Genomic DNA, 20,557 nt, shown 5'->3' with positions numbered 1-20,557 from the left:
ATTATTTTCTGCAACTACGAGCCAGATAAATAAAAATTTGTACAGCAAATAAAATTTTCCTAAAGATTGGCATGTTTTTCGAAACTCAGATTACTCGCGAAACTAAACACGCGATCGCAATCTAATAATCGATAAACACGATTAGTTTCCATTATATTTTCTCAATTAACTAGCACTTTCTTTCGCATATTCTTTTCCTTCTCTTGAGATTGAAAATTTAAAAATTTATTACGTTGCACGTTATTATGCAACATGCTCGAATTTCCTTGAATTTTTTCCAAGTCCTAGAAAGATTGATCAATAGTTGTCTGATGATTAGTAAAAAAAAAAATCTAGTATAAATAAAAGAAGACATAATTTTTCTTTTTTTCAATATCGAAACGTTCAATTTTCCTTAAGTGAAATTGAACTATTGAATCGTTATGACGATCAAGAGAAATTAAAAATAATAAACATAAATTCTAAAATTCTATAATTTTAAAATCGTTACAAATACTGAATTATTATCCATATTGAATATATGGATCCATCCAAATTGAATATATGAAATAAATATCAAAAACTTATATTTATAAAGAATCTAAAGGAATTAAAACGAGTAATATTCAAATAGATGTGTATAATTTATTTTCTTTATATATTTCTATATTCATTATTTCGATATATTATCGATTCAAAGATAGAAAAAATAATTATGAAGAATAAGAGATTATGATTTCATAAACGAGTAATTATTCTAGTAATTATTGATTCAATTATAAATTATCGTCTTCATCATTGATTCAATTATAAATTATAAGTCTCCATCATTTATATTTATGAGAAATTATGAATATTCTACATATTTTTAATATAAAATTCCCTTATTCATAATCTTACATGTTATCTAAAGTTTGAACATGCAACTTCTTTCCACGTATTTCCATATCTCTTCTTTTTTAAAATAAATGATATACTTTGCCAGCTAATTTATTTCTTATCATTTCGTCAATAGCATGTCTTTACGATCTATTTGTCTACGAAAAATATAAATATATTACAAATAAAATTTAAAAATTAATAAAATTTCATTATCATTTTTCAAGAAAATAATTATATCGCAAACGAATGATTTTTTTAATACTTTGATGATGAATAAAATATGATGAAACAAAAACAAATTTGATTTTGAACTTCGATTTTGCAAGAAGTTTTTTAAATTGATCTCCGACTTTTTGTTAGATCATCGATTTTCTTTTACATTTTTTCATAAAAATAAGATAAAAAAGATTTTAAAAAATAATAAATTTTAGAAAAATTGGCGTCTCTAATCTTTATATCATTGTATCATAACTATATTGTTTCAGTTTTGTTAATAATCCATTAATAATATAATAACTTAGAATTTTGGTGTATAAATTATTTTTAAAATATGTATATAATAGCATGGATTATAAATAATCCAAATAAAATTTAATATTTTCATCAATTGTTCAAGATTAAAAAGTTTACTTTTGATGAAATAATAATACAATTTCTAAAGAAGAAAAATGTAATCATTTATCCAGGAACTATTGTGTATTTTTTTTTTTTACATTTTTATACTTGTAAATTACGAAATATTTATTGATACAATTTTTTTATATTCTTCTTTTATATTTATGTTAAACGAAATCGGATGAAATCACATAAATCAAATATTGAATTTCTCTGGATGCAAGGCCCTTTTAACATGAACAAATTGAAAATTCTACTATGAAAAAAATAAAGAAATCATAATAAAATTTATAGAAAGAAATATTATTTAAATTAAATCTGCATCATTACATTATTTATAAATTGTAAAATATAAATAATAAATAATTTTTTAAAATAATATTTTTGTTTATTATCATATAGCTTCTTTTTATTTTTATTAATAAATAAAATTTTATTATAATCTTTTTGAATGTTATGAATAATAAATAAAACATTTATAAAACAAAATAAAAAAAATCAGGATTAAATAAAAAGAAATAATGATACAAATATATATATTAAATAATTTAATATTTAAAATTAAATGACGATAAACTACATACTGTTTGATTAGTATATGAAACATTTTGCTTAAATTCTCAATTAAAATAAAAAAGAAAACATGATAAAAATATATCTTAAAATGTTAATCAATCTTGTGTTTGGAGCCTTTCACCCAGATAAAAACACTCATGCAATACCGATTCCTTGAAAATATATCAGAAACATTGTATTCATGCAATCAATATTTTTAATTAGGAAATTATTCAATAATGGATAAATATTTATCAATTGAATCATAATATTAAGGTTTCTTGTGTGTCGTGATTACCCAGTTATTACAAACTACAATGATATTTTAACAAAAAAATAAACTTTTCAATCTGAAACATATTAATCATACTTATTTACACATGCGTGTTATATGTGCATTCCATCGTGACGCATGGTTCCTTTACAAATAATATGTACAATATAAGAATAAATACAATAGAGAGTAAATTTCATTGAATTGTGAGTGTTTGTGCATGTATGCAAGCATAGTTTTGATAAAATTAATCAGCATTAAAAATAGATTAGACAGTAAGAAAAAGAAGTAATATATTACAATATATAAAGATGTTATAAAATATTTGAAATCCGTATTCGCGTCGAATAGAAGATCAAGAGAAGAGTAAAATCGCTTATATTTATATAAATAAAATGCGTATCATTTAATGAGAATTAACGTAAAAAAAATGAATTAATAAAAGAATAGAATTAAGAAAATCTGATATGTATCATAAGCCATGCGTCTCGAATCAGCATAAAAGTTCAATTAGATAAAAATCCATAAAAATGATGAAACGAAAATTCCATATAGATATATTAGAGAAAGAATATCACTGACCATTGTTTCTTCTGCTATGAATTTCTTGGTCCTCCGAAACAGGTTCTAGCAGTGGCAAAGTATTATCTGGACAGTAAGGCGAACTGAATGGAACGCCAGTACTACCTTCTGACATTCCCGCACCGTCTAAACCTGCGCTATGACAGCTACGTGGCAAACTGGAATATCCTGTAAATTTTAAATTTATTAATATTACATTAATATTTTGATATAGACGAATCACGATAATTCAAATTTTAAAACAAATTTTCAAGTTATTTTCTCATTACATGTTTATTGAATACGTATATTGTATCAATTAAAGAGGCCAAAAGAAAAGTTTAGAAAAATTTAAATTGAGATTTTTCATTAGATTATAATTTTAACTCGTGTTGGATAAAGAGAGACGAAAATAGAGCGAGATGATGGTGTGACAGAGATAGAATTTCATCTAATGCAATTTTTTTTTTATAATTTAATAAATAAGCTTCAATAGATATTTTTGTATACCAACTTTTGTGCTTATTTTAGCCTCTAGAATTAATCCTCCAAAAGTGAATAAAAAAAAAAAATTCGTAAGTTTTTGTTTTCGAATATTTGACTCAATTTCACGTGATATGGCTCTATATAATAGCAGCAATGGAGAGATTCACGTATTCTCTTCCTATGAAAATTCGTTTAAAAGAAATTGTATCAATTTTAATGGTAAATAGAGTAGTATAATGTTTTGACTCTGCAACTCTGATTATTATTTTATATAATATATAAAGATTTTATTTGAATTCATAGTTTCAAGAAATAACTTTTAATTTTTAAATGCATACAGATAAGATATTTAGCATAGCGAAAGGAATAAAATAAAATTTTAATCTTACAAATGTACTGATATTGTATTACACGTATAAGTAAATAATATCATGATTGTAAAATAATGCATATTAATCTTAATTATACGTAGATATAAAGAAAAGATACTAACTTATTTCAACAAGATCTTGACTAGGAGTACTAGGGGTTGCTGGCACACTACTAGCTTTTCTTCTAAGACACGTAGTTTGACATCGCTGTATAGGTGGTTCTTCTTTCCGAAGTGGACCCGTTTCTTCTAATACCTCTTTTTCTGTTCTACCAGTATATTTAAATTTTGTACCCCAGGAGAAAATGGATCCACCGCTTACAACCGGTGCATCCGATGCCCTAGGTAATCTAATTAAAACAAAATTTACATTAATAATTCACTTAATTATTATAGATGATCTTTGTACACATACATATGGAATTCCATTTATATGAACAATATTTCTCCAATATATTATAATTAGAAATAGTTATATCTGTAATACAAAATAAATTAATTTCAAAATTGTTTCTAAATTTATAATATTTAATCTTTTGGAGAAAACGTTTTGTGAACGTGTTTTATCTTTTTATATGAATGTGAACTATTGCACGAAAAATTTTAACTGATGCAGGAATTGGATGGATTGCTATTATATAAACAGTCTATTTTGTTCTCTAGTATGTTCATATAAATGAAATTCTATTACACATATTTTTGTACAATCAAATGATTATATTAAGTGCAATAATTTATAAACAATAGTTGTAAGAGCGTGAAAAAATTGCCTATATTTCTATCCATCTATTTAAACTATTTTTTGAATAATATATTAGATATATATATTAAATTAATCTAATAAAATTTAAATTTTTGTTCCTTGTAATAAATTAAATTAATTTATATTTTCTTTATATTATCTTTGAAAAACGAGTTTTTTTCTACTAGATTTCTCTTTCTTCTTCTTAATTATAATTTGTAATGTTTATATTTATTTATATATTTATTAATTTCCTTTGTCTATTAGTCATTATTAATAAATTAAATAAATCAATGTATTAATAAAATTATTTATTTATAATCTTAACATTTAAATATATAATTTAATTTGGAATTTGCAAGAGAGAAAAAATTTATATCTCGAATGAAACTGTATAGTTTCATATTCTTGGCATCTTATAACAATTTTTATTTTAAAAAAAATGCTGTATTATTAATGTACTAGTTCATGCAATTTGTTACAAACATTGCACACATTTTATTTATAATTAAGTTAAATTTCATTGAAATTGAAAAAAGAGGAAGCCTTAACATTATCAATATCAAACTTTCTTATAAAACCACTTTCATTCACATTCACTATGTTTCTCTCATAAATAAATATAAAACACAACACATGCACGCAAAATCTCTAGTGTTAGCTCCATTCTTAGCATCATCTTTTATCTCATCATAGTCATTCTATTGGATATACAAACACAGAGTAAAGACTTTCATCCATAAAAATTAATCTATCATTTTGAACAATGTTTTTCTTTATACATTATCTATATTATTTTTGTCCATTTTTTCCACAAAAGAAATTTTTCTAATCATAAGATTTATCATTGATTTTTGTAATCACAAGGACCATTCAATTGGTCATCAATCATTTTTACATTTTGCAAAAAATGAAATTGATGAATTATTATTTTATATATTTGGTAACAAATATTTGTTATTAAGTAAATAAATTTATTCATATAATTATATCCTTAATTACATCTATTAAATCCTTAGATATTAATTAATTTATTATATTACTTATAATTTATTAATAACAAAATGCATGGAAAATCACAATTAAGATCAGAAATCCAGCTCAATAAAATGAGAGAATAGGTACGACTAGAAATATGACTAGAATACAGATAACATAGTACTCTTCATATCAATATAATATGTATAAAAATTATATCTTCATAAAATATCAACACTATATATCTATATTTATAAAATATGAAAAAAATATCAATATTTTCGTGAAATATCGAATGATTTTTGATTCGATACGATATTATCTTAATAATATTTTATCAAAAAATAATATCAAGTATTTAAATTTTTGATACGTATCGATATTTCGAATCGAAACTTGAATATGTGAACTCAATCCTAATGCTACTTGTACATAGGTGGTAAGCGATCATTATTGAATATTTTTACGGCATTTTTTCAAATTACTTTGTTTTTATATTGAAAACAAATTTTATATTGATTTCATAGGTTCTTTTTAGCAAAAAAAACTGTCCTTCTAAATTTGATTATTATTTAAATATATTTAAATATTCATAATCTAATAATCAGTCATATTGTTTTATTCGAGAGAGTCCGCAAAATCATTATGATTATATATTAATAATAATTATAATTTATTTGAAAAACTGTGCAAAATTTTAACGCCTATTGCAAATTACAAAAATCGAAAAAAATTCATCGAACAATGCAAATTGGACAATTGAAGATCACATTTCGCAAAGATGTAATATGAAATAATTTATAAATATCGAATTTATTTACATATATTGAAATATAATAAAATATAGTGCCACGATTATTCATGCCAATACATTAAAAGCTTTTAGCCCAATAACGGCATACATACGTGAAAAATAACATTTGCTCGATGGCGCATCTCCAAACGTGGCGGCAGTTCGATCCCGTGGGACACTTAAACCCAACTGTGTGCTTTTTCTGAAAATGGTTGGGAAACATTGCACTAAAACGTCTACTTTTCTCTCCCTCTCTCTCTATATATATATATATATAATATTTTCGTGAGATATCTTTGGAGAATCGATTCTAGAAATTAAAAAAAATAAATAAATAAATCGCAATTTAATAAACATTTGTTTTGCCCTTTAGAATCGATGGTTCAAAAATATTCCATGAATATATTAACATCCTGAATATTAATTTGGATGACTACGATATCTACAAGTTATTCTATCAGATTATTATTGAAAAAAAAAATAAACAAAAATTTTTGGCAAGTGCTGATTTTTATGATAATGATGTAACTATAGTATAAAATATTTTAAGTAGCTATTTCAAATCAAATACTACGCTATCATATGTAAGTTACGTTAAGAATTATAAACATAAACTACTACGTTTCACTTACATTCCAATTAATATCGTAATAATAGTGATAAGAATATTTAATATTTTCTTATATATTCTATGACTATCATGTGTATATATGCGATTCACAAGGAAAAAATCTCAATGATTCTTGTCGTTCTATTTAAAGCTTCTAAAAAACACATACAACGTAATCAAGCCGACACACAGAACGATGAATTAGGAATATTTGTGAAAAGTAAACGATTGTATTTAATGCAGACAATTTCTACATGACAGACGTAAAGTACTACTGTAATTATTTGTTTTTTTTGTTAATACCGATTTCAGAGACTTCAAACAATTACGTCGTTTCATCGAGATAGCTAATTATCACACATCTTTCTTGAGAACAATAACAGACACGATTAATTTTCTCCGCTTTCACACTAATAACCGATCGCTAGACGTGTAATTTCCACCTAACGTTGAAAAAACACGAACAATCCGTGGAACTGTTATGAAACGACTCACCTTCGTTCTTACGTCCTGAATAGACCAGCATTGGAAAGTAATAAGATTAGTCGTACTCGTAACAATATCGAACGTATAATATACTACATATGTAACTGTATAATTTGTATAACATATATACAAATTTCGTATATAAAAATCATTTTATTAAAGTCAATGAGAGAAAATTTGAAATTGTATTGGAACAAATAGTAAAAAATATAACGAGATATTTTTGAAAAATACTAAAAAATTATTTTATTTAACGATATTTAAAATCAAATATACTATTGTTATTACAAATGATATATATATTGGTATATACTTATGTTCTAGTTTTTTTATACAAGATGATACTATAATAAAAATTCAATTTATTTATTTAAAAAAAATATTTTTATAATTGATATTAAAATATTATTTTTTTAAAAGTATTTATTATATCTCAATTCGTATCTAAAAAGTATCTAATAAATTATATTTATTTATATTTAATAACGAAATATATTTATAATTTTCTATCTTAAAAATCTATAATTGTCGAATTATCAATTTTCTAAAACAAATACAAAAATTGAAAAAATTATCTTTTGCATTAAAAAAATTAATTATGAATTGTTAAAATCAATAAAAAGAAATTGTATTAAATTAAACGAATTAATAATAAATTAATAAAATACAAATTAATATAAATTAAATTAAATTTACACAATATATACAGATTTTTTACAAAAAATAAATTTTTAAAAAAAATTTTTTAAAAAAATGTTCGAATCTAAATTTTTTCCTTAATTTTGTTTTTAATTTTGCATCATAAATGGAAAATAAAATGTTTTAATATTAAACAGAAATAACTTATTGATAAATAAACACAGTTTAAAAATTTTATACTTTGATTAAAAATACAAAAATTGAAAGTAATCAATTTATCAATGATCTTTGTTCCCTAATTTTTATAATGTTTATATAAAACAATATTTTTATTAATATACAACATATTTTACTATTTTACTATTCAACTTTAACTATAATTACTAATATATAATTACTAATATATATATAGGATATTAATATATTCGTGGAGCTCTTTTGAACTAATTTAATTGATTAATTTTAAAACAAAGTTGCTTATTTATTAAATTAAAAACATTTATTAATTTATGTTAAAAATGAAAGGGAAAACTACTAAGACAAAACTAGACTAAGATATTCTATTTCCGTTATGTTATTTTCGTTCTGTTTTTGAATGATTGATCAAAATTGATTATAACTTAATAAATAAATCTCAACCAATATTTTTGTATATATAACTTTCATATTTATTTTAATCTTTAGAATTAATCCTTCAAAATAAATTTTGATAAATTTAAATATAATTTAATTAAGTTAATTAATAAATTTTAAATAAATATATTCATAATTAAAATTTTAAACACTTTATACATTGTTTATGAATAAAGTAAATAGAAAAATTAAGAGAAAGATTAAAGAAAACGAAAATTATATATTTTTAAATATAAAATATAACTTATTTTTCGTATTATAAACAATTATATTATAAATAATATTATACTGAACAATCTCATTATATCTACATTTCATTCCATCTAAAACAAAATAAAATTATTTGTAACTCAATCTTAATAATCTACATTTCTGCATATCAGTTTTCATATTTTAATTTAGTCTCTGAAATCTTAAATTTTCTATATACTTTCTTCGAATTGTCTGCATATCTTTCTATTTTTTTATTTAAATATTTTTCAAAGAATTATTATTTTTCATTTCTAATTTTTTTAAAACATTTTAGAATAAATATAATTCAACTTAAATATAATATAAATATAATGTATATTTATACTTGTTAATCGGCAATATTTTACTTAATCGCAAAAAAAATGAAAATTATATTAATTTTCAGGATTAGTTTAAAACAATCAACATTGAAAGAAAAACAAGTGTCTATGTTCCAGTTTTTATATCGTATTTATGGACATGTCGATACACTTTCAACGAATGGAAGACTCATGGAGTTAGTAATCCTATAAAATAAGTTCAGTCATTGGGTCAAGGTTGGTTCATCGATCATAAATTCACAAGAAATAGTTAAAGTAATAACACTGATTATTTTATCTATTACTTTTACAATATTCAATGTTATAAAGAACAAAAATGATTATAATTATTTCTATATACTATATTTCCCTGTTAACCAATTGATTAATCGGTGCATAAATAGGAATAATTCTTGAGTGTAAAACAAAGAAATATGAAAAAAATAATAATAATTCATTAATAATAGAGATAATATGATACGATAGAGAATAATTTATCAAATAAAGACTGTACAACGATTATATAACAAAATAATTTGATTTTGAATATATTATTTGATTTTGATGATAAAAAAAATATTTCAGATAAAATGAATGATGCAAAAGATATAAAATATATAGAAAAAAAATTTTTTTAATAAAGTTGTAAAAAAAATATTAATTATGACAATTTGTAAAGAACTTAGAAAATATTTCTACATTCTTGGTATTTTTGAACAACAAAGAACTCATAAAAACTTATTAAAATAATATAAAATAATATAAGAAAATTATAAAAATAGATATTATAATTAAAGAATTATATATATATATAAATCATATATAGATTATATATATAGATGTTAATATTAAATGATAATTTGATACTAATTATTGCAAGAAAAATGAAAATTAATGCGAGATAATATTGAAGTCATTGAAAATGTTGAATAATATTCTTAAAATAAATAAATGCATTTTATTAATTTTTTACAATTGTAATAGAATATGTAGATACACATGATTCAATCGAATGATGAAAAATAAAACAGTTTTCAAAGATAAAATTTAAAAATTCGAAATTTAATTCATAAATATAAAATAAAAAAAAAAGAAAAAAATATATATTATAATATATGATTGACATATTTATGATGCATCTTTAAATATTTTGATATAACATTCAGTTTTATTAATCTTTTTTAAAAAATTTTTATTTTAATGTCAAAATATAATTTTATTTTAATATTTTAATGTTTTAAATTAGCCTTTAGAATCAAGTATAAATTATATATATATATTCATTATATTACATTAGAAGATAGATTTTCTAAAATAGAAGAAAATCAAATAACTTTATCAGTATGTTTTTTAAATAATTCTGAATTAATAATATTATTAAATTTAAAAATACATTATAACTCTTGTTCCACTTGTCTTTTATTTATTTAATTTATTTTAAAAAATAAATTTTATATGCAATTCTATACATAAAAGTAAAACATTTACTAGCTTTTTTTTTTCATATCTTTCTCATTAATAATATAACTTTAATGATTGTTTCCAATAAAAATTTCATTTGATAAAAATTTAATTTTTCATACTAAAAACTTTATTTTTGATACTGTTGTATTCTATATTATAATTATAACTCTTCATGTATTTGAAAGTTTCTATATTCAATTTTTCAATTGCAAGAAACATATACATATCTATCTATATATGTATTTGAAAATAAGACTTAATATATCATATCAAATTACAAAATTGTTTACATTATAATTTACATTACAATTTATTTTTTCAGCTAGAATTCAGTTAAAATTAATAATTTTACAAAGTTAAAAATTATTTATAATATTGTGATCAAAATAGAATTCGTTTTATATTTATATTTATTCTAAATGATATATTATCATTAAAATTTTCTTAATAAATTAAATAAAAAAAAAAGGAAAAAAATTAAAAAAATTAAAAAATCTATTATATTTGTATTTTTACCAACGAATGAATCAAGACTCATAATATGTATCTTTTTGAAAATAATTCAGAATCTAATATACTGATAAAATTATTCAAAATTTTGTCCTACAATATATATAATATATTTAATTATATTACAGCGATATTTTATTTTTCAAAAATGAATGTTGTGCTGTATTTTATGAAAAATTTTTGATATTCGAATTAATCTCAGCCAAATTAAAATTAAAAGTTAATTTAAATTAAAACTTATCCTCGTTTTAATAATTACAACTTCATTATAATTATTTGGATTTATTTTTATTTAAAAAATTTTTTTTATATATATTAATTTTTTTTATATATATTAATTATATCAATTAATTATTGCTTATAAAATCCATAAGTTTTGATTAAAAAAATTTATTTTAATTAAATAAAATATCGTATTCTACAATTTTTATATTTTCTATATTTTTTACAATTTTGAATTTTCTTTTTTTATTCTAAATTTTTTATAATTTTTTGAATTATTTTTCTTTTAAATTTAGATTCTCGATTCATGGAACACATATTGATCCTTTCTAAGTTAGTATATATCTCATATGTATATTATTTTGTACTTTTATAGATTGTCTGATTATACACGTATACTTATCACTGATTAGTAATCGTCAGCGCAATAATCTGTTGGAAAATCATTATTTAGACAAATAATTATATACATTTGCATAAATAAAAATCATCCGATTAAGCACGATAATTATTAATCAATAATGATATACATATAATATATTCTAATTATTTGGAATATATGTATATACAATATACATACACATATATTTAAAATATCTAGATATTTTATTCCATGTTTGAAAAATCAATTCTAGAGATCAAAACAAACATAAAATTTTATATATAAAAATATCCGTTACAATTTATTTGTTAAGTTATAAACAATTAAAATTATTAAGACGAGATAAAATATCTCCTATCTCGCTTATCTAATGCAAACTTTATTTTTGATTATATCTTAATAAATAAATATCAATCGATATTTTTATATATTAATTGTTGTGTTTGTTTTGCTTCTTTCACAACTTTTCAAAAATATTCCAGGAATGTATTCAGATATATAATCTGTATAATTATAAAAGTACAAAATAATGCACATATAAGTTACATATTTAAGATTATATTGTTTATATTTTTTTTATTATATTACTATATACATATTGTTTAAGATTATATATGAGATTCGAAAAGATTAAGGCATTTTTATATATGAAAAATACTAAATACTACACTTTTAAACAAAAAAAATAAGTAGATAGAATATAACAATTTAGAATAAATTAATTTTAAAAAATGTTTAATATAAAAAAGAGATAAATAAGACAAATTTATATATCCAATATACGAATATTTAAGTATATTCTGTATTTTGATGGGAAAAAAATTAAATCTTGACATATACACGCATGTACAACTAATCACATAGCTATGCATTCGTAATTTTGCACAGAAACATTAAAAAATTAAAACATAAAAAAATTTACCTCACTTATTGTTAAATGTACAATAAACATTTTCCCTTCGTAGTTGATTTTCTGAACCTCCGGCCAGCGGAAATGATGTGTTTTACGAGATCCTTGGAATGTCAGAATTCCACAATGATTAATACCAAGATATAGTTGTGCACCTTTTTGGTCCTGAAAATTAGAAGAAAAAATATTTTTATCATACTACTATTTTATCTTACGTATACTCATACTATTTTTAATTAATTTGTACTCTTTTTAAGTTTATTCTCAACCCCCTTAACCTTTTCAATCTTTTGAAAATAATTTGATTGATAATAATAATAATAATTGAATTTTAGGAAAGAAATTTTATCTCATTTCCTTCAAAATTATATTCAACAGATATTAGTCGAATTAGTGATTTTTTATTAATAGATTTATTGATATTAGATACTAAAATTTTGAAGTCATTAATAACACAATATTTTTTGTTCATGTGTAAAATCTTTCCTTTCCAAATTATTTATTTCAAGCTTACCTTTACGGGGTGTGGATCAACAGCATATGTATCCAACTGTGATGCTAACCTAAGGAAATGAGTTTCTGCTTGCTGTGGAGTGAATCCCTTCAATTCTGTTTGATGCAGTTTCATAGCCTTTTCTTCAATAGCTTCCGTCTGTTTAAGCAATAATTTATGCTCGGAAATGTAGTTTCCTTCGTGAAGTTTAGGATCATAATCCCCTAATTCGCCTAAAATTAAAAATCACAAATTATTGATAATTATTTGTTAAAGTTTTATTAAATTTAGGTAAATAATAATTAATAAGGTAACAATGATAATTGAAAAACTACATATAGGATGATATCCTATAATGTCTAAAAAGTAAAATTAAATTTTTTCATTCAAGTTCACTTTTTTTATATTTTTTGTCTAATTTTCATATATAATTATATATATTTTTACGTAGAATTCTTCATTTCTTATGTATCACCACTTACAGAACACCCTGTACAATCAATACAATTTTCCACTTTCTAATTTATTCACTTCAATTATTTCATATTTCTCGTTGCTTATAAATAAAATAAGAAAACATAGGGAAAAAACTGATTAATAAACATCATATCAACCCAATCTAATATCCGTATATTTATAAAATTATTGATATAAAAATACAATTTCTTCTCAAGAGATAATTAATTTTGATAAAAAAAATTTTTCATAAAGAAAAAAAGGGAATATTTACATCATTGGTTTATTTTTATTTACATCATGGTATATTTTAATTATCATTTAATTAACTTATTTTTTATTTCTTAGGAATTACATTTTTTTTTTATTTTTTCTCAGTAGTATCCAACAGAATACCCGATCAATGAAGCAACCTCGTCAATGTACGTTTGCTGCCAAAATCTATTATAATATTCCAGGCACAGACAATACCTTTGAACCTCCAGATCGATTTTTATGTGGTCGAGAAAATTCTCAGAAGTATCAAACAGTTTATGCTTGCAAATTTGGGTAAAGCAATGCTCGTATACAGGGTGTCCCATTTGGATACAATTATCTTCTATGGAAATTATTCTATTGGGAAAAAATCTTTCGATAACCATTGTAAAATTTATTTTATTTTAAAGAAAATGTTATTTGATGCAAGTAATTTTTCTCTTTCTAAGTAAAAACACAGAAACCAAGCCAAAAGATGAAATGACAAAATTTTATCTTTATGTAACATTGTTTATAATCATTTTTTAAATCTTACAGGATAAACTTGTTTAAATTCGATGTAAAAACTATTATAGAACGGATACGATTTTCATTCACGATTATGATATTATTTCCATTTATCAAAATGTTTATTACAAAATAATTTTCTTTAAAATTAATATATTTTTTCTTTAAAATGTCGCAAGTCACGAGTGATAGAAATGGACAGGGGATAATGTTATATTCAAAAGTAAATAGAAAAAGAAGAATAAAATTTTTTCAATTAAAGTCTCGTTTTATTTTTCAAAAGGATCTAGATATTCGTCAACTACAACAGAATGTGACTGAATTTCTGATCGGATAAATTACTCGATAGAAAGTTATTATACTCCACGTATAAAAATAAGCAAAAAAAATAAAACGAGGAATAGAATTTGAAAATTCTTCAAGTTCAAACTCAAGTTTTTCAAAATGGCCCAAATGGCCAACATTTTATTCCACGTTTTATTACATAATTTCGCATCAATCGAGTATTTATTTATATTAGAAAAATAATTTCAAGCTTTCTTCCAAAATGAAGCTTTGAGCAAAAAAATTGTATTTTTTAATTGAATTTTATAACGAGTGTATCATCTGTTCAATTATACACATGTGAACCACTCTCCTAATTATGAGTCAAATCCAAACCAAAATTTTTGTAAAAAAAAAAAAGCTTGGATTAAATTGACAAAAATCAGTAGAAGAATCGATGTTCTATAAATTTCAGGTAAATCTACGATGCTGGTCAATTGCTGGTGAGATCAAAAAATCACCTCAAATCGTACACTCGTGTTCTAGTTTAAATCTAAGTATCTTGATGAATATACCCTAACTAAAATTCTCTAAACTGTGAAATTTTTCTTACAATTTTTATTGTACAAATTATCTGGTTCGTGTCTTGACATAGTGTGTCGATACATATATATATATATATATATGTATGATTGACGACTACTTTTCACTATTGCGATGTAAAAAGTCTATGTTGAAATGATTATCCGTGTCATGTACAGAGTGTTTATAATATATTCATGAAATATTTTTTTTTAGATTTTAGAGATATACGAAAATCGCTTATTTATCAAAAACAATAATTGAAATTTATGTAAGAAGACGGAACGAGGTCCTTATCGCACTCTCTATCTTGCTTCATCTAACGCGACTTCTTAAACTGCTCATATAATTTATAATAATGAATGAATCTTAATTTTTGTATATCAATTTTATTCTGCCTTTTAAAATCCCTAAACCCTTCAAAAATATCCCACAAATGTATCAACGAATATACGTAACAAAAATGAACATGCAAATTATTTATTTAAGACATCCAGTGAGAAAATTATTCTACGTGACAATTATTTTCGCAATATTTTCGTTGATGATATTTCCAAGACGACAGATCGACAGATATCGAGATTATGCCCGTTTTATTTAGCCTCGTGTCAGCTTTCATAAATCCTTTGGGTGATAACGTATCCACAAACTTGAGCCAAATACGAGTCCATTTTTCTCGACTGAGCTACTTATTCCCCCCGATACATAAAATTCCATAGTAAAATTTTTTTATCCGGCGGAGTTAAGTATATTTAACAAAATTTAAGAAAATTGTTTGTGATATGAGTTAGTCGAAATAAAGTATACGTAGAGAAGAAAGAATATTTGTCTAACGACGTTGAGGAAAATTTTTCGAGTTCTTTTCTATAAGTAATGTATAACACGGTCAAGGTTCGTCATACGCACGAAATTTTGCTTCGGGGCATTTAAAATGTACAATGGTCCGAGCTTTTTCCGTTTTATCGATGAAAAGTGATCAGATCTACAGTGTTACAAATGATAGTAGCGTTAAATAAATGATTTTATATAAAAAAAAAAAATAAATCAAACATGGGATAAAGTTTTTTTCACTTGAAATATTCTTTTTGGAACAAATCGAACTCAAAACATTTTTTAATCGAAAAGTGATAAATAAGCAAAAAATAAAGAAGAATAAAACTTTAAATCTTTGTTTTCAAGAATGTTTTAGAATATTGAACACAATCAAAAAGGGTTATAGAAAGTTGAATTTTCAAATTCAACTTTTTCGAAAATTTACTTTTAAATGAAAAAATTTATTGCAAAATAATTAAATTTATATATTTTTTTTATTTATTATCATATGTAAAATAATCAGCTATGATCGTTTTTCCACAATCGAGAAATGAAACTTTTATATTTTCGACATACGATCTTATTCTTTTCATGCATAATCATTCCCTCACCAAGTGTACCATTATTCGTGAGACACCCTGTATAATAAGGACACTCGGAAAATAAGATCTCGGCTCTTCCCTTGACTGTCTGCAATGTTCACCACTGCAGATAATAGTGGTATCATATATCCCTATTCGGTTTATTCAACAAAGAGAAAAGGAAAAAAGTGTTGGTGGATGCCAAAAATTTGTTGGCTGACTTAACGTCTCAACTTGTGAGATGATTGTACATAGAAACTTCATTAGATTACGCGAAATTTATTTTAAATTCGAAAATTTTTTATGAAAATAAAATATCAAAATATTTTATATTTCTTAAAATAAATTAACAATGATAAATTTATGAATTCAAGATTTTATCGATATTCTTTTTTTTTTTTTATTTTATTTAGCTAAAATTTCAAAAGAAATCTATGATTTATAAATTTATATCGGAAAAAGAATATTCTTTTCAAAATATCCGAATCATTATAACGAGAATGAAAAAAATACATAAAAAAAAATTAATAAAGAAAATTAAAATGGAAATAAATAAATCAATTTTCTTGAAAACTAATCTTGGAGTGAAAAAAATTTATTCTTAATTTATTTTTTACTTTCACACATGATATAGAATAATTCTTTTTCTTAATAATCCATTTTGTCTAATCGGAAATTAATAAAATTTTATTTACAACTGGCCATTTTTCCAATTGGATTTTCTCAAAAACGAAATCTTAAGTAAAAAAAAGTAATTTTTTTTTTGTTATTCATTTTTACATATCCATAATAATCACAAATATTCAGAATTTTAAAAAGATTTCCTGTTATTCATCAAGAAAATAATCAAACAAATATAAAAATAGAAATCAATTCATGAATATTCAAGAATTAATTGCTAAAAAATATTTTATAATAATTTATTAAATTATAATTATTACATTAATATTTGAATATAATCTATTAAATGTTATACGTCGATACTTTATTTATACTTTATACTTTGTTACTACTATTATTTATTTATTATTATTTAATAATTAATAATATTTTTTATTTTTATATCGTATAATTCAAATTATATTATAATTTCAATCATTGTAATAAAATCATAAATTTTAAATTTTAAAATTGACAAATATTTCTATTTTTTATTCTTTTTATCTTTTTATAAATTCACATTTTTAACCATAGATTAAATAATTTTTCAAGTTTTTATTTATAAATAAATACGTGTTATTTTAATTATTATAATCTTAATTTCTAATTCAAACAATTTGAATGTAAAGATCTTTTTTAAAAGTATAATGAAATTTATTAAAATTATTGAAAACCAGTATACCATTGATCGATCTTTAGTTTTCTCAAGCTCAAATTAAAATTATTAACAGATTCATTAACGGAAAATATAAACAGATATTTTATAAGAAATAAACATGTTGCAAGAATTTATAAAATATTCAACAACAACTTGTTAAAGATATTTATGTTTTTATATTTAATGGAATATGCTAGAGTAATACCAAGGACAATATCGTATTGCGTATTGCAATTAAGAGTAGAACGTTCTCTAATTGAAGATAAATTGAAACTTTACGTCTTTTACTTCTAGTCGTCACAATTTCTATAATTTTTTTTATTTTTTCAATCAACTATATTTTTATTTTAATTTTATTTTTCAAAATTTGAGTTTTTTATTGAGTATTTTATTGACTGTTTTATTGAGTATTAATATGAGAATATCCATTAAATTTTAAATGTTTCATACTTTTTTAAAATTTAATTAAATTATTCGTTATCATTTAGAAATTTTATCATTTTTAGTTTAATAAAATTAATTAATTATTATTTTTTATTTATTATTTATTATGTTCATTTGAATAAATTACAGAAATCATTAAATCTTGATTATGAAACTATATCTATTATGCATTTATAAAACTGTAATTTAAAAATACTGTAATTTTGATCAATTTGATTAAATTGTCAAAATATAATATAATAAATATTTAATATTTAATATCGTTTAAATATTATATAAATAAATTTAAATATTAAATTTTTATTTTTTGAATTGATCCTTATATCAATTAAAATACTCTTTGTTAAATAAAAATTTATAATTTTTAATAAAATCGTAAGCAACGAAGTAGACTTACTTTGCACGATGCACGCCGCCAGCAGCGCTGCTTCACCTGGACTGCAATATAGTCGTCCATGAAGAAGGTCCCTCTTAAGCTGCTGGTAAACTTGATACCTAGTTATTTCTTCCTTCAGCCTCAGAGGATCCGGTGGATAAAATTTCACGCGAAAACTAAACAGAATCGGGTCCATGTCTGGAACATATTCACAATAAAGACAATGTATTTTACTTATATGTGTTAATTATAATATTTGAAAAATCAAATAGTTTTAAATCGGATATATCTTTATGTATTTTATTTTTGATTATATAATTATTGTATTTCTTTGTATTTTTATATATTGTACTCATGGGTAGAAAAAGAAATTTATATTCTATTGGAGAAAAATGAATATTATACTTAAAGATAGAATTATAAAAAAATTATATATATATAATGAGAAAGATGAGAAAGATGAAAAAGAGTAAAAGAGAATTTTTCTACATTTAATTGTCAAATTTAATTCTTTATTTTATTTTTTCTTTTCTTTTTTTCTCCAGAGATCAAATTCTTTTTATTTATTTGGATACATAAGAATAGTACAGTATATATTAGGTCGCTAGAGTTTGAAAGTTTCATGTGACATCGACCCACGGTATTCAAGTATAGAAAGGAGGAGACAGCAATCGAAACCTTGGTCACAACTGTTCATTGTTACACACAATTGAATTTACATGCAAAAAATTTTATTTTATTTAAATCTTTAATTCTTATAGATATATTATAAAATTATATATCAAATGATATATCAAAATTATTATTTATAAAAATAATTATAACAGTAAACAAAAATTTATTTATTATATTATATATAAATTTATTATATGTATATTTATTTACATACAATCTTATTAAAAATATATTTCAAATACTTTTTAAGCAATTATTTATAAAAATAAAAATAACAAATTTTAATTTTATATATTTAATACAATTATAAAGATTTACAAATATTATTATATGGATAAAATTAAACGAATATTCAAAACAAATTCAATTTGCTAATATTTATTACTTTTATATTATTTAAATTTTGTATAAGTACAAATTAGACCATTATCGACAATTTTCATATTATTATATTTTCTTTTATTTCAAATCAAATTTTATTTCAAATTTTCTTTTATTTCAAATCGCTATTTATTACTAATTGAAAAATAAGATGCACATAGTATATTATTTCATGATTAATTTATTTATTATTATATATTAGAGAATAATATATTTAATATACAAGATACAAAGATTTATAGTAAAAGATTTACATATAAATTATATAATCCAGAAAATCATATTAACAATGCATATTAACAATACAATTTTTATTTTAATAATTATAATCAAGATTTGTTCAAAAGATTTAAAAAATATATCATAAAATACTTAAATAACAATTTTTTTATTTATTCGAGTATGGCAATAGAGCTAAATACTAACCTTTTACTTGCTTAATCGCTGTTTTTGCCAGATCTAACCAATGCTGAAACAGATTTAATTTTTTAATATGATTTAATATGATTAAATGCCATCTATTATGTTAATTATTATTTTATTTCAATTATTATTAATTTTATACAAAGATAAATATAAAACTAATATAATTCTATTTAATTTAATAAATTAATATAATATTCCATATTATTAATTATATAAAATATTATAATATATTTTTTAATATTCAAACTTTTAATGAATTGCTATAAAATATTACTAAATTATTATTTTTGTATACAAAAATAAATATATATCTCTCTTATAAATTATAAAATCATATTAAAAAG

The 20,557-nt window shown here is 21.5% G+C and overlaps 1 protein-coding gene across 6 annotated transcripts in view; it reads right to left on the bottom strand.

The window, feature by feature from the left end:
• The window catches only part of LOC107999599 (FERM domain-containing protein 5), a 52,496-nt gene that overhangs the window by 10,302 nt on the left and 21,637 nt on the right, over positions 1–20,557 (bottom strand). For 3 of the 6 annotated variants that reach the window (XM_062071999.1, XM_017059539.3, XM_017059540.3), the window contains exons 3-9: positions 20,214–20,256; positions 18,753–18,929; positions 13,157–13,368; positions 12,655–12,807; positions 6,349–6,437; positions 3,846–4,072; positions 2,888–3,055 (exon numbers count right to left, since the gene is read on the bottom strand). In XM_062071999.1, the coding sequence (XP_061927983.1) occupies positions 2,888–3,055; positions 3,846–4,072; positions 6,349–6,437; positions 12,655–12,807; positions 13,157–13,368; positions 18,753–18,929; positions 20,214–20,256 (1,069 nt within the window). Of the gene's footprint in view, positions 1–2,887; positions 3,056–3,845; positions 4,073–6,348; positions 6,438–7,340; positions 7,356–12,654; positions 12,808–13,156; positions 13,369–18,752; positions 18,930–20,213; positions 20,257–20,557 lie in introns of all 6 variants that reach the window. The other 3 variants (XM_017059537.3, XM_017059538.3, XM_062071998.1) reach the window with 2 other exon arrangements.

This window comes from Apis cerana, linkage group LG2 (assembly GCF_029169275.1).
Source record: "Apis cerana isolate GH-2021 linkage group LG2, AcerK_1.0, whole genome shotgun sequence".
Taxonomy (NCBI): Eukaryota; Metazoa; Arthropoda; class Insecta; order Hymenoptera; family Apidae; genus Apis; species Apis cerana.
This window is presented reverse-complemented; position numbering and strand designations above follow the sequence as displayed.